We start from the raw sequence: 15,284 nt of genomic DNA on the forward strand, positions 1-15,284 counted from the left end.
GAGAAGCTCGAGTGAAAGTGCTGGGAAAGCTGGAAGGTTCCGTCCGTGCACCAGGAAGGCGGCTCTCATCCTTAGTGCCCAGGCCTCCTCCTTGCTCTGCAGCCTGGAGCCGCTCCTCAGTCCCAGGGGCCGAGAGGAGGAGGAGTCTCGGCCAGGAATGGCTCACCCCGTCCTCCGCCCTCTGAGGCTCTCAGTAGGGGACCTCGGGAGCCAGAGGCACAGTGACTTCCGCCTCAGCTTAGAGAGGTGTTTCCTGATGTTTGTTCCAAAGGGCTCTAGCAGAACCGGGTGGGTCGAGAGGCTGGCCAGCGGGACTCAGGGTCCTCCTTTAATTCTGCATCGTGGGCATCTCACTTGCCTCACCCTCATCCCGGCCCTGGTTGTCGTCCCACAAAGATACTCGGTCAAAGATGGGCTCCAGAGTGTACCAGGGCACGAAGAGCTTTCCTACCAGGGCCCACGTGTGGAGTCAGAGCACGCTGAGCACGCTGCAGCCTCAGGGCCTTTGCACATGTGCTGGGCTCTGTCTGGAATGCTCTCCCCCTGGATCCCCAAGTGCTCACGCCTTCCTTTATTCTGGCCTCTTCAGGCCACCTGGTCCAGAGCAGCCCCTCCCCCCGGGCCCTCTGCAGCTCTACCCTGATGTGCACGTACCCTCCTGGCATGCTTGCGGGTGTTTGTCTGTTTGCACATTGTCTCCTCTGCTGGAACATCAGCTCCATGAGGGCCTGTTCGCGCTGCTGTGTCCCCAGGGGCTAGCACAATGCCTGATAACGAACAGAGTCTCAATAACGTTTCTTTCACGAATGAAGGCCAGACAGGAAGGAGGAAAGAGAGAAAGTTCTGAGCGTCTTGAAGGGAAAGAGCATGTCTAATTTTGTATCACCCCACATCTCCCACACTTGGTTGTGGATCAGAGAGTCTCATTGCTGAAACACCCACCAGGTGTTCCTTCCTTTGTACACACTCTGGGAAATGCTGCCTTATGGCGTCAGAGCCACCACACTCACGCACCCACTTCGTATCCTCCCTCTGGTGCTCAGCGACCCCTGTCTCCGTTGTGCAGGGGGCTGCTCTCTGCTCCTGGCCTGGCATGCCCCATGAGTTCCCACCTCCTTCCGGTGGGAGGGGCCCTTCTCTGGTCTTGAGCTAGTCAGCCATCCGGACTGACGATGCTCAACTAACTCTTAGCTGTAGCATCACAGATGAGACCCTAGGGGAGGGCAGCCCCACTGGACAGGTGAGCCAGGGGGTCAGCCCCAGGACGGGAATCCGGATGGGATCAGGTCCTGGTCTCCCAGTGGCACACCCCTCCTCCCCAGGGTTGAGCGTGACATGTTTGCCACCCCTTCCCCCACCTCCCCCATCGTTAGCAAGCCTGTGCATAGCATGGTGGTCATGAAGGAGGAGAAGGTCCGGGTTCGAGTTCCAGCTCTGCCACTAGGGCTGTGTGATCTGGGCAGGTGCCTTGGCCTCTCTGTTTTCCCGGTGGAAAGTGAGAATAATACCTGTACCTCTCTCCTAGGGGGGTCATGGCAATTGCATGAGTGAGTGTGCATGAAGTGCGTAGCATAAGGTCTGGCTCAGAGCGGGTGCCGTGGGTTTGCAAGCCTTTCCTGGGACTTGGCTTGCCCCAGAACCCTCCCTCTCGCTGGGTCCATCCCCCTGAGGGCAGGCTCTTGGTCAGGGTTTGGGATCTTGGCAGAGCCCTGGGGACTTCCCTGATTGCTCAAGCTGGGCAGGTCCCCTCTCCCCTCTCATAGTCCCCCACCTTCACCCTACCATCACACCCCCTCAGTGTGAACCTGTGTCCCCACTGCATTCCTGGAGGGCGGGAGATGCCTGAGCCTCCTGCTTCCCAGGTCCGGTCCAGCGCCTGTGCGGAGCAGGTGGGAGCAAACACTGTGGCCGAACGAAGGAGGAGAGGAGGAGGCGGAAGGCCGGCCCCTCTGACCTCCGTTCTTTCAGACCCATGGCCCTGGGGCTCCCTGTGCGCCGACTTAGGCGTAAGTTAGAGGCTGCCCAGTGATGAGCCCCGCATCCTCCCCCCTCCCCCTGGGCCTCGGCACCTGAAGCCTTGGGCCTGGAGGTCGAGTCTGACTTCAGCGTCCACATTGATCCTCCCAGGTCGATGTCTGTGTTTCACCCTGGAGTGTTGTAGCCATTACGCTCCAGGGAGCGGTCAGGCCCTGGGCTCGATCTGCTCAGGTCGCCTGCACAATTGAAACCGCCGAGCCCATCCCAGCTGGTTTTCTCATTAAGACGATTGGACTGGATCGATCCATTAGGTCGACGGCTGGACATCAGCCGGTGGGAAGCCAATCGGATGAGCCTGGATGATAAACCCAAGAAGGAGGCTCCCCGCCGAGCTGGAGGGGCACCCAGCCCTCATGGATGGGGCTCAGGGAGGCAGGGGGCGTCAGAGGCCTCAAGGCTGGACTTGGTGTGGAGGCAGCTCTGTTCCCCTGGGCACGGCACCAGGTGAGAGACCCCGGGACGCCCGGGACAGCTGTGGGCGAGAAGTAACATCTGGAGCTCACAGAAGTTTGAAAGTTCTTCCCAGGCACCCAGCCCATAGTCACCTCCCACGACGTCACCATCCCCAGGGCCAGGGTTGGGACCGCCTCTCCCCTTGGGGGGCAGGGTGCGTGCAATGCGAGATTCGGGGTGCAGGAAGCAAACAGCAGTCCCCCGGGGCTGTCTGTCCTTTCACCGGGGGTAATTGGGTCGCAAGGCTGGGAATGGGGGGATCTGGCACCCAGGACACCATCTCCTGATGTGGGTTTCGCGGGACCCTGGCTGCATGGGATGCTGATGGCGTTCGGGGAATGGCTACGGGACCCGTAGTCAGATAGGTTTGGCAACTCGAGATGAAATGCGTTTGAGCGCACTCACTTCCTGTGCGGCCCAGCAGGCTGACACACATCCGTGGCTCTCTCAAAGGGGGTGGGGGTGAGTGTTTGACCACAGTAGGGTTTCCCAGGGTGCTAGCTGGCACTGCTTTCACAGAGAACTCATCCCAAGAAGTGTTAGGATTGGAGGGAGCCACCAGAGCCAAGGAAATTCCCAGAAAGGGGACGCCAATGAGAAGGAAGAGGGTGATGGCTCATTCCGGCTCAGTTACCCATCACAGAGACCACAGAGAACAGCGCCCCCTACAGAGGTGCCGGCCTTCTCCACCACCCGCCCCGATCAGCCCGCCCTCCTGATCAGCTCGTGCCCTTAACTCCTCATTCTCCTTTTTTTCCCCCCATAGGCTACTTGACTGTCAACATTGAGCCTCTCCCCCCCGTGGTGGCTGGTGATGCCGTGACCTTGAAGTGTAACTTCAAGACAGATGGTCGCATGCGTGAAATCGTGTGGTACCGGGTAAGTCGCCGCCACTGTCCCCTTTACTCCTCTGGCCAGAGCTAAGGGTGGGGTCCCCAGAGCCCATCTGGAGACCCTCCCAGGCTGGACTATGCCCTCAGCCCTCAGGCAGCCCCGAGCTGTCCTGTGCCCTCTGCCAGGTGGGGACCCTCTGCCGAAACCCTGCTCCAAGACTGCTTCGCTCTGTCTTTCTTCTGCTCTCAGATCTGTCTTGTCTGGTCCCTTTGTGCCTCTGATGCCGCTATGCTCGGGAAACCGCACAAGCACCCAGGACACTGTGCGTGGGCCCTGGTGCAGAGGGACCACCATGGGGTGCTGACGGGTGGAAGTTCGGGCAGGAGGCTTTGGGTGCTGTTTTTGGCGGGGGGGAGAGAGACGAACAGGACAGCTTCCTGCCTTCCTAAAAACCAAACTACAGAGCTGGGCTGCCTTCCAATCCACCCCGTAGAGGACTAGTCCTGGTGTCCGGCACCCTAAGTCTAGGTCGGAGAAGGGGTGTCGCTAGAGATGTGCAGAGGCCCACCGGCCAGGGCCCTGGTGATGGCAACAGGAGGGCCAGCTTGTGGTCTTGGGCACGCGTGTTGGTCTTTTCGGGCACGGATGGAACCTTCCTGTGTCTGCACAGGGCATCCCGGACAGGAGGCGTTGACATCCTCTCGCAATGAACGTCGGGTTTGCCCAGAGTGAGGCCCCGCCGTCTCGGGAACAGGGTCGGAGGAGGACCTGATCTAAAACAGAGGCTGGCCAGTTTTTTTTTCAGTGGGTCCCAGAGAGCAAATATTTTCCTCTCCGGCGACCATATGGTCCCTGTCACTGTGACTGAGCCCTGCTGCCAGGTGTGAGGACGGCGACAGACAGCGTGTCAAGGGAAGGTTGTGGCCGGTTCCCATAAAACGTTACTCGTGGGGGCCGCAGCTTGAATTTCACGTCATTTTCATGTGTTGCAAAGCATTCCCCTTTTTTATCCTTTTCAGCCATTGAAAACGATTTCCAAAGACATTCTGGGTGGAAGGCCACAGGTGGCAGGGGGACTGGTCCCGTTTTGCCATCGTTTGCCAGCCCCTGGTGTGACATAACACTTCTCCAACCTCCGTAAGCTGTGCCGCCCTCTCCTCCAATGTGACCAAGGATGACAGTCACATGGAGCTGCTGTCCATGGCGTGGATGGAGCTCGGGGGAGAGAGTGGGGGTGGGGCATGGGGGTGGGCACATCTTGGTGATCAGGCATCTGAAACTGGTTCCTTTGTTCCTCCAAGTTCTGTCCACACTCACCATTCGTGGCCGTGACTCAGAGCCGCTCCCCTCCATTTCCTTCCTGCTCCCGGTCCTGTCTTGCTTTGAAGCACCCTGCCCTTGCGCTTCCTTCTTGCATGTTTTGGTCTTTGATTCATCACTGGCTGGTGACGGTTATTTTGTCGGCTGTGACCTGGGTTCCTTTGAACCAAAATTGTTGTTCTCCGTCTTCACATTGTAGCCCGTCCCCCTGACCAGTAGATTCACCTCCAGGGCCCTCCACCCCGGCAGCTGGGCCCCCCGGGTGTGACGCTGACTTCTGGGGGCCCCGGCGTTAGCTGAGGGCGCCACCCTAGATAGGTCGGCGGGCCTAGAGAGAGTCAAGGTGTATGTTAGATAGTGCCACGAACTGCACGGCTCAGAGGCGTGTTTACATGATACAGGAACTGCTTGGCTGACACGCTGTGAGCATCTCATTAGCACCTGGCAGAAGCACTGGGATGAATTAACACCAGCTCCTCGCTGCTGACGATGGGGCCGTCTCTCCCTCCGCCACCCGGAGGTGGGATCTGAGTGAGGGGCAGAGAGAACTATGGACACCCAGTGGGAGGTGGAGGTGGGAGGGAGCGTGGAGACAGGGAAATACCAGCGGGCACCTCGCTGCCTGCCCAGCCCTCGGAGCAAGTGTCCTCACTCTTGTTTGAAATCACTGTCACCATCACAGTGGTGACCATCTCTCTAGGGAGGTTGCTGCCAGGGAGGGAGGATGCCGGTGCCAGGCCCAGGCCCAGGGATAGGAAACCAGGAGCCGGCCTCCCCATGGCTCAACTCTGTGTTCTCTGAGGCTGGGGGATGGGGCTGGGCAGGAGGAAAATGCCCAGTTTCCAGTGCAGACACTTTCCCTTCCCTTCTCCACCCCCAACACGGGGCACCCCGGCCCACCCCATCCCCACCGCAGCCTCCTCTCCCTCCACCCTAGCCCGTGATCACGTAGACTGCTTTAAGAATCTCTTACGGTGTCAAGCCCTGCATATCAGGCTATGGTAGGCTGCACTAATTAATTTATTTCATTTCACATCCTTTGACGGAGGGCCTTTGGAGGTGGGGTGGGGGGGGTGCAGATGTATGCAAATCGCATGCAAATTGCCCACTGGATCAAAATGCTTGGGTCCTTTTGATTCTGTAGCTGGACTGAAGTAGCAGCTCAGCTGACTTGGGACTCTCCTTGGGACCAGGCGAGCACCGCATGCCCTGTCTGTGACGGTAAGGATGGAGGTGGAGGATGGGAGGTAGCCAGGGGGAAATGGCTCCAGGCTGCCAGCTCCCTCTGCCTGCTGCCACTCTGGCCTTCCCTCGCAGATGGCCTCTTTTCCCGAGGAGCCGACTGAACGGAGAGAGATAAGAGGCTACCAAGATGGGGGCACCAGGAGCCACGGCTGGGCAGGGCTTCTGGAGGGAGTAGGAGAAGCATCAGCAGGAGCCCCAGCCTCCTTCCCCAGCCAGACCCCCCCACCAGCACGCCTCACCCCCCAGCGCCCCCACCCAACCAGGAGCTGCCGAGCCAGTGTTGTTTGTTTTCTGTACATGTGTTTGCCTCCCCAGCTTCCTCTCCTCCTCCTCCGTGAATGAGCTTACAGAGCCCGGCTTGGAAGGAAATGAATAGATTACACAGGCCCAGCCAGGGCTGAGTCTCCAATCCCTTTAGAAGGCAAAAGCAGGGCATTGTGGTGAGGCCACCCCTGCCCGCTCAGCCCCGTGGGCATGGAATGGCCCAAAACATGCGTAAAGCCCAGCAGCCTCTCCTCTGGCCCTGAGGACATTGATTTAGGAATGGGATCCTCCTGAGCTTTCAGAAACGCAGTGAGTGGGGCGGAATCTTTGGGCAAAGTGAGGGAGCTGATGACATTGTCTGGAGCAAAAGGGATCGCCACCTTGGGGTTAACGAGACCTCTGGCTGAACATTTGGGAAGGTCTTGCCTTGTGGGCCCCTTGGGAGTGGGGTGGGGTGGGGGGCAAGGAGAATAGGAGGAGGTAGCCAGGGTCCGCACCTCGGACACTTTGACCCACAACCTGGCCAATTTGTAGAAGATGCCAACGCTGTGGACTAGACTCAAGGACGTGCACATGATCAAAGCCCCTGGGTCTGTGCTGCTCACTAGTCACACGTGGGTATTTAAGTTTAAATTGAATTAAGTCAGATTAAGTTTAAAGTGTTTTTCCTCGGTCAGACCAGCCACACTTCAAGAGCTCACTAGCCACGCGTCATCAATGGCCCCCATATGGGACAGAGCAGCTGCATGTAGAACATTTCCATCCACACAGAAAGTTCTACTGGGCAGCTTGCTGTAGATATTTGAAATATTTTTCTGTGGTCTCCGGTATATACTGTGCTTTCCTATTAAAGAAATAACCGTGGATGTTCATTGAACCAGCGTCCCAGGAAAACTCACTCTAAAGTGAACCTCAGAGAAATGAACTGCGTGTGTTTTGTAACCTGCCATCATTAGATTGCGGGGCATGGGGCTGGGTGGGAAGACAGATCATCTTCTCAGAAGACTTCTTTGAAATCAGAGAGATATTGAGAGAGTTGTCGGGCCCTTAAAGTTCTGGGTATCTTCGTTGTCTATCAAAGCCCTGTTCAACAGAAGGATGCTTCCCAGCCCTTCTCACCATCTCCTGATGCTTTCTCCCCTGTTCATGGGTTCCTCCCGAGTTTTGATTCTCCCGGGCTCTGTCTTCACAGCTTAGCCACATAACTCTCCTTTTTCCCTAGAACAGCAGTTCTCAACCTGTGGGTCGCGACCCCTTTGGGGGTCGAACGACCCTTTCACAGGGGTCGCCTAAGACCATCGGAAAACACATACATAATTACATATTGTTTTTGTGATTAATCACTATGCTTTAATTATGTTCAATTTGTAACAATGAAAATGCATCCTGCATATCAGATATTTACATTACAATTCGTAACAGTTGCAACATTACAGTTATGAAGTAGCAACGAAAATAATGTTATGGTTGGGGGTCACCACAACATGAGGAACTGTATTAAAGGGTCGCAGCATTAGGAAGGTTGAGAACCACTGCCCTAGAACAACACAGTGGCTGATAGAGTAGAGGTGCAATTCCATTTATGGCCAGTAGGAGGCTCTCGGTTAACAACCAAACCACCTTAGCGTTAAAGTCAGGACTTGGTTCTAGGAAAAGAATGATAAATAACATCCTTTACTTAATCATCCCTACTCACTTACACCTGTAATTGGAGTTTATTTGGGAATGCTGCTAATACTAATATGTGTGGCTAGCATTTGAGCCTCTCCTATGTGCCATGCATACATACCTACATTTCATTTTACTGTTGGCATTGCGAGGTAGGGATTATTGTTAAGCCTATTTTTCAGATGAAGAAACTGAGACCTTTCAAAGAGACTATCTCAGCTCATGTTGCTGCCCCTGACTTCTGCAGAAAGTTCTAGATACTCCCTACTCCATAATTCTTCTCTGTGGGTCTACACTCCATCATCAAAACACCGGTGGGCCCACTGAGCATCTCGAGCACAAGGGCCAGCTGCATCCTACTAGGCATGCCTAGTAGTTGCCTCAGGAAGTCTTTGTTAGGTGAACAAATGGTAGAGCTGTACCTATAAATGCATGTGCACGTTTGACTGACAACACCAGGTCCCCACTTCTGTTTCCGGTGGCCATATGTATACAACTGATAGCATCATTCTGCTTGGGGCTGAGTGTGAGTCTTGGAATACTCGGGGCTTTGTGGAATGTGGATAAAAGGAACGTTCCTTATCAGGGAACACTGGCTAAACTCATTTAGTTGGAGGTCCAGCAGGCAATGCAAAGGTCTGTTTAGATCATAGAAATCCATTAATCAGCCATAGAGGATCATGGGAATTTAACTGTTCACAGCAGTTTTTTATTATCTCTCCTTTGTTTTATCTCTTTCCTTCACAATTTGTTCCTAAGAGCTGCGCGGGTCCCATATTACAAGGCACAGTGAAGAGAGCCACGGAGCGAGATAGCGAGAAGATCTACACACAGTGGCACCCCCACTTTCAGGAGCCCCTTATCTGGCCTCTTTCATCTTGTGGGGATCGTGTGCCTGGGAGTTTGTTTCGTGGTGGAAATGCCTCCTCCGTGATGTTACCTGGCCACACAAGTGCCCACTCTGGGGTTCTCTGCTGGGTGCCTTGGTAGTGAGAGCTCATGGTTGTTTTGAACCATTAGAGCAGTGGTTCTCAACCTCCTGGCCCTTTAAATACAGTTCCTCATGTTGTGACCCAACCATACAATTATTTTCGTTGCTACTTCATAACTGTAATGTCGCTACTGTTATGAATCGTAATGTAAATACCTGATATGCAGGATGGTCTTAGGCGACCCCTGTGAAAGGGTCATTCAACCGCCAAAGGGGTCGCGACCCACAGGTTGAGAACTGCTGCATTAGAGAAAGGGTAAGGCGGAAGCCTGGGAAGGGTAAGGTAGACAGAGAGAGGATGTAAGCATCAGGATGCCTGCAGATGAATTCAGGGTGTGTGACTTTGGGCAGTGGCCTGACCTTTCTGCATTTCAGAAACCTCATCTGAAATTGCACATGAACACACCCGCATCGTAGACTTCAATGAGGTAATGTCTGCAAGCAAACAAGCCCAGTGCTTGGCTCATTATGGCACCAATTCAATCAATGGTGGCCGTGGTCCTATCCTGTCTCCCGGTAGCTTAAGGGATCCAGAGAGGAAAATTATGAAACAAGAGTGGAAGGTGTTTTGGGAGGATCACCAAGATCAGATTCCTTGAATTCCATCCTACCACCCACATTCCCAAGGCAGGTGGGCAGAGACCACACTTCATGCTGGAACTCTTTGTCCCTATGTAGTTCTGCTGGTGAATTCATTGGATTTCAGTTCTTGGAAATATCATTACACAGCTCAGCCTTTTCCATGGGTCTTAGCTCTCCCTGAAGTAAGGAGTTATTTCAAAATGGCTTTATTGGCGTTGCCTCTCTGTGAATCTCAGTCCTTGACTCAGTCCTTTTGTTGTCTGAAACAAAGTAGAAAATGATTACCATAAAGGGCATTACAGTCCGCTGGCCTCATCAGAGCAAGAAGGCAGGTACACTCTTGGTGATGCTATAGACCAGGACCCACGTTCTGGAGCACAGAGCTGGACCAACCCTCTGGCTTCTCGGCTTGGAGCCCAGCACGGCAGCTGCTCAACCTGGCTGCTCCCCTGGGCCCACAGCCTGATCCTGGCTCTCAGATCTTACAGCTCCAAGATCTGGAGAAGGAAGGGAATGAGGAAGACAAGAGATCTTCCTCACAGAGTCAGAGCCAAGCAGGCCCAAGCTGCCTTGTCCACCCCCTGCCCCTAGCCTTCCAAAGGGGCAGACTCCTCTGATGAGCAGCGTTCCACGCCCAATCTTGTCACACTGGTCAGATAAGAGGAGGGAGTACCAGGAAGAGAGCCCACTAAAGGAAAGTTAACTGTAAAATAAATATAATAACACATAAAGGAGAAGTGAGAATATGTTTGTAAGTCTAATTCCATTGCAGTTCTTTTATTCCATCTTCAGCGGTCCTCTGTATCCATTCCAGACCCTTACAGCGCCTTCTTGGGGATGGAGTGGTGGGAGAAACCTTCAGCTCCCCCTAGAGGTCAGAGTGTGAAGTGCAGTTATTGCTGCCCCCATCCGTAGTCTCGAGTGGAAGCTTGCTTGTTAAGGGGTTGCCCACTCTGGTGCTCTTTAGAATGTTCAGAGGGAACCTGTAAAGATCCACTATTGGCCGAGCCTCCTCCTACAGTTATGGAATCAGAACCCTCCAGGATTGGAGCCTCGGGCCTTTTTTTGCTTTTAACCAGCTCCCTCTGGTGATGGTAATGCCCTCGGCTCAGCCAGGGACCACGTTCTGGTGTTTGGGAAACTCAGAGAGGGAGCTGCTCCATCCGTTCATTCCGCATTAATTCAGCACATGGTTCCTGAGCCAGATGGTTCCAGACTCTGGGGGCACATCCAGAAACAAGACGACAAGATCCCGAAGCCATGCAGTCTACCTGGGGGGAGGAGTTTAAAAGATAAACAAACAAGAAAACTGCCAGATAGTAACCAGGGCAGTGCATACAGTGAAAATAGGCTGATGGGATGGGAAGGGATTGGGTGGGCAGGAAAAGACTCATTTAAGCCGCGATCTTAACCCTTTGTGCGCCACAAGCATCTTAAAGGCCACAAGGAACCCGCAATGCCAAGGGCAGGAGATGGAGCATTGCACGCAGAGGGAGGAGCGAATGCAAAGGACCTATGTTAGGAGCAAAGAGCAGAAGGAATCCCACCCCGTGGCCTTGGGAATGAAGCCAGTGGGGAGAGGGAGAGGGAGAGGTGAGGCAAGACGGGTGGGCAGGACTGCTCGTGCCAGGCCCTGCGCTCAGGGACCTGGGTCTGGGGTTTTTCTAAGGGCAGCTTTGGAGGGATTTAAGCAGGAAAGTAACAGGGCCTAGTTTACTTAATTAATAGGCCACTTCTTGGCGGAGACGGGATTGTAGGGGGGGCACGACTAGAGCAGAGACCACAGTTCAGGCGAGAGGCAACCGTGGCTTGGGTGAGGACGCGGGTGGCGGAGACGATGGGGGAAAGAATTTCTGCTGTGACCTGCAGGGAGAGTTGAAAGGGCTTGCTCACGTGTGGGAGGGGTGAGGAGGGAGGATTCAGGGTGACTCCTGGCTTTTAGGCCTGAGCAGCCAGGTGTGGGGGACAGTGCTATTCCCTGAGCCTCGAAGGAAAGGAGGGAGGAGACCTTGGAAAGGATTCTCTGTGTTGGGGTCCATGTGGCTCTAACCCATGGAGAGGGAGCTATGGGGGCTACGAATCTGGAATTCTGGGGGGATGTCAAGATTGGAGATTTCTGCTGGGGGGGGGGGGGTCATCAGAGTATGGATGGATTTAAAGCCACGAGCCTGGGTGAGGTGACCGAGGGAGGGGGGTGAGAGAAGAGCACCCAGTGCGGGACCCTGGGCACCCAAGATTTACAGACAGAAAAGTAGCCCCGCCAGGAGACTGAGAAGCAGCAGCCAGCGTGAAGAAATCTAGGAGTGGGGTGTCCCAGACCCCAGGGGAGAAGAGCCAGCCCTGCCCAGTGCTGCAGCGAGTCAAGACAAGAAAGGAGAAATGACCGTGACTTTGGCAACACGGTGCCCTCTGGGGACCTGGACAAGAGTAGCCTTTTTGGAGGGACAGGAGCTGGAGTGAACTGAAGGAAGCCTGGCCTCGAGGTTTTGACTGTTAAGGGGGATTTGACATTGAAATTCTGGACAAATCTTTGCAGATAGAGATCTCAGCTCTACCGTCCAATGCACTCAGTGGCCTCTGGACCCCAGCCGTTCACCCAGCCTTCCTGAGGCCCTGCTCGGTGCTGAGCACGGTACCCAGGGAGGTGAAGATCAGTGGACTCATCTCCCCCGAGGGCGGAGGTTCCGGTCCAGCCAGGTGCCATTCAGCGGTAAAGATCCTTTTCCTCATCAGGCCGGTGGGCTTGATCGACTTCCCCTAAGCATCTCACAGGGGTTTGTGTCAAACAAAGGATGCGCTTGGCAGACAAGTCGTTTCATCACCACGGGCGCAGGGGAGGTAGCCTTCGCCTGCATTACTTCACCCTCTTTCCTGCCTGGCCCGGTCTTACTCATTCTCTCCTCTGCGGAGGCCCCTGACCTGGCACCGAGACGGAATTAAGAGATCCTCCTGCTGTCTTCCCCCAGCGTGTTGTACGTCCTTCGATTAGAGAGCCATCACCTGGATTCACTTATCCATCTTGTCTTTATGTCTGTGGCTGACTTATTTATCTGCTTCTGCAGTGAGTGCCGTGGTGCTGGCAAGCCCCAGCCACGGTCCTTATGTGGGGTCTCTGGATGCCTAAGACGTAGGTGGATAGGCTCTGGGGGTACTTGAAACCCAGGAAATGAGTCCATTATGTTGTGTGCATTTGGTGGGGGTGGGGAGGAGCTGTGAGCCCCTGAGAAGTTCAAGAGCAGCAGGTGCCCAGGTGTCTGTGAGTGTGCGGGCGTCATGATCTCCACCTTTGGGTCATCACAGTCCATACTCAGGATGCACCTAGGACCTTGGTCAGCAAACTGCGGCTCGCGAGCCACACGCAGCAGTTTAGCCCCTTGAGTGTGGCTCTTCCTAAGCCTTAGGAGTACCCTAATTAAGTGAATAACAATGTACCTACCTATATAGTTTAAGATTAAAAAATTTGGCTCTCAAGAGAAATGTCAATCATTGTACTGTTGATATTTGGCTCTGTTGACGAATGAGTTTGCCGGCCACTGCCTAGGAGACCAAGGGCTGCGGCACCATCAGAAAACATGTGGGACCTGAGCTGTCCAGGGAGCTGGTGCCGCCGTCAGCCTTAGGTGGGGAGAGCAGTGGGTGTGGGGGAATGATTAGACTCAGTCCAGATGCCATAGGACAGTCCACAGGGATGTGCCTGGGCCGGGAAAAGGAGATAAGATGGGAAGAAAGGAAAGGCTTTCTCTAGCAGCCCGCCTTCACTCTCCCTCATCACATGGGGGGCATTCTGACCAGAGAAACCCATCCTTTTGGGGGAACTAGCATCAGGTTTCTGCTACTGGCAATGACACCGTTTCTCTGCCCGGAGGCCTTCGTATGGCCCTGATACCAACCCTCGGCTCCCAAATTGTTGAGTCAAGGTGCCAGCCATTGTCGTGGACACCCAGGTGACCAGAGGTTCTGTTGGGCCACAGGTGGACTCCGCCAGGAATAAGCGGCCCTATTGGATAGTAGACTTGCCGCTGGAGAAGGTAAATGACTTATCTCATCCAGGGAGTTTGTCCTCACTTGCCAAGTGCACAGAGGAGGAAGAGCAGGGGTCTGGGGGCCAAAGGTCGTGCTGTGTGACCTTGAGCACATCACTGCCCCTCTCTGAGCCTCAGGATCTTCATCCGTTCAGTAAAAGGGTGACGTGAGGTGGTCTCTATAGAACATGCTCTTTCCCGCCTTGCGGCCCACCTCCCCCTCCTCTCCCCTCCCCCCCAGGACCCCGGGCTGGGGGAAGAGGCTGGTGCTTCCCCGACAGGGCATTCCCAAGGGGGAGCTTGGACAGCTCATCGGGATGGAGGTGCTTGAATTGCTGCGGGGGCCTCTGAGCCAGTGGACTCGGAGCTATATTAAGCCGAGGGTGTGATTTCCAGACGACTGCCTGCCTTAGCCCTGCCGGGTTTAAATGACAAGGGGCTGACTTAACTTGTCAGAGGGGGATTTAAGGTGAACTTCCACTCCAGCACGCCGACGAAATAAAATAACAAGCCTGAAATGAGGGATGTTTCCCTGAAGACCGGCTCAGAATCCTCCTCCCTCCCAAGCCCTTCCTCCTCTTTCTATCTCTACTTTGCGTGTGTTGTCCCCATAGGAAGCATGACCGTGTCCCCTCTCCAGGACACTCGACGATGTCCATGGGGCAGACACCATCTCCCCGCTGCAGACGGGCACAGCCTGATGCTTTTCTAAAGAGCACACATCTTATCGTACCAAGACCACACCGCCCTTCACAAGAGCTCCCATCACCTTAGGACCAAGTTCAAGGTCACTGGCCCAGCATACGAGATCCCTCTGGATTGCTTCAATCTTGTTTTTTGACCACATTCCCAAATGGCTCACCACTTGAATGGCCGATTTGCAGTTCTCAGAACTGCCAACCCTCTTTCCCACCTCCGTGCAGATGCAGGTGCTGCTGCCCCTGCCTGCCCCACCCCTGCCCCCTCCACCTGTTGAACTCTGACTTGCCCTCCAAGGTCAGCTGTGGTGTCACCCCCAGAGACCTTTCCCATCCTTTCCCCCCTCCACCTTCTCCCTCAGGCAACTGCCATGACCCAGGCTGACTTAGCTCCTCAGAACATTCTCAAAACACTCAGGACTCTGCCCTATGCCTTCACACACTGGGCTCGTGGGTCCACGCATGCAGCAGCTATTTCTTGAGCACCTACTGTGTGCTAACCGCTGGGAAGAGAGCACTGAATAAGAACAACCTGGCCTTGCCTTTATGGAGCGTGTAGTTAGGCAGGGGAACAAGTATGGCATGAAAGGTTGTTAAGTAATTGCTTCCTTAAAATTTTGGACAGGTGTCTGCTAGCCAAGAGCTCACGCCAGGGCAAGATTGTATCAGTGGAATGTCTCTCCCAGAATGCAAGCCTCTTGTTGGTAAGGACCAGGAGTCCTGTTAGTCTTTGTGTCTGAACACATCGCTTAGAGAATGAATGAATGAATGAATGAATGAATGAATGAATGAATGAGTATCTTACGTGGTTGTGAGGGATGTAGAAGTAAACTCTTAGTTGACGAGGTAAAGAATTTTCTCACAACTAAAGCTTTTCAACAATGGATGGGGTGTCTTGGGGACTGCTGAGGGTGTCTAAGCCAAGGTCACAAATGCAACAGAAAGGGCGTGTGGCGTCCTAGCCCAAGGGAGCCCAGGGCAGGGTGACTGTCCGTGTCAAGTCTGGAATTCTATGCTGCAGCTCGCCCAGCTGCCCAGCGATGACATTGTGGCAAGGTGGGGACGGGGCATCCAGCCAACTAGGCTAGCCCCATATCAAGCGTGGGCACCAGGACCCCAAAAGTGCCCTGCAAACTGAACACCGTTCTTCTCATTTTAGAGCCAGGGAAA

General features: G+C 54.5%; 1 protein-coding gene across 1 annotated transcript in view; it reads left to right on the forward strand.

Annotated features, from left to right (window-relative positions):
- The window catches only part of IGSF21 (immunoglobin superfamily member 21), a 207,823-nt gene that overhangs the window by 86,683 nt on the left and 105,856 nt on the right, over positions 1–15,284 (forward strand). Inside the window, exon 2 of the mRNA XM_036350791.1 lies at positions 3,257–3,369. Coding sequence (XP_036206684.1) covers positions 3,257–3,369 — 113 coding nt within the window. The remainder of the gene's footprint in view (positions 1–3,256; positions 3,370–15,284) is intronic.

Source organism: Myotis myotis, unplaced genomic scaffold (assembly GCF_014108235.1).
Source record: "Myotis myotis isolate mMyoMyo1 unplaced genomic scaffold, mMyoMyo1.p scaffold_m19_p_2, whole genome shotgun sequence".
NCBI lineage: Eukaryota > Metazoa > Chordata > Mammalia > Chiroptera > Vespertilionidae > Myotis > Myotis myotis.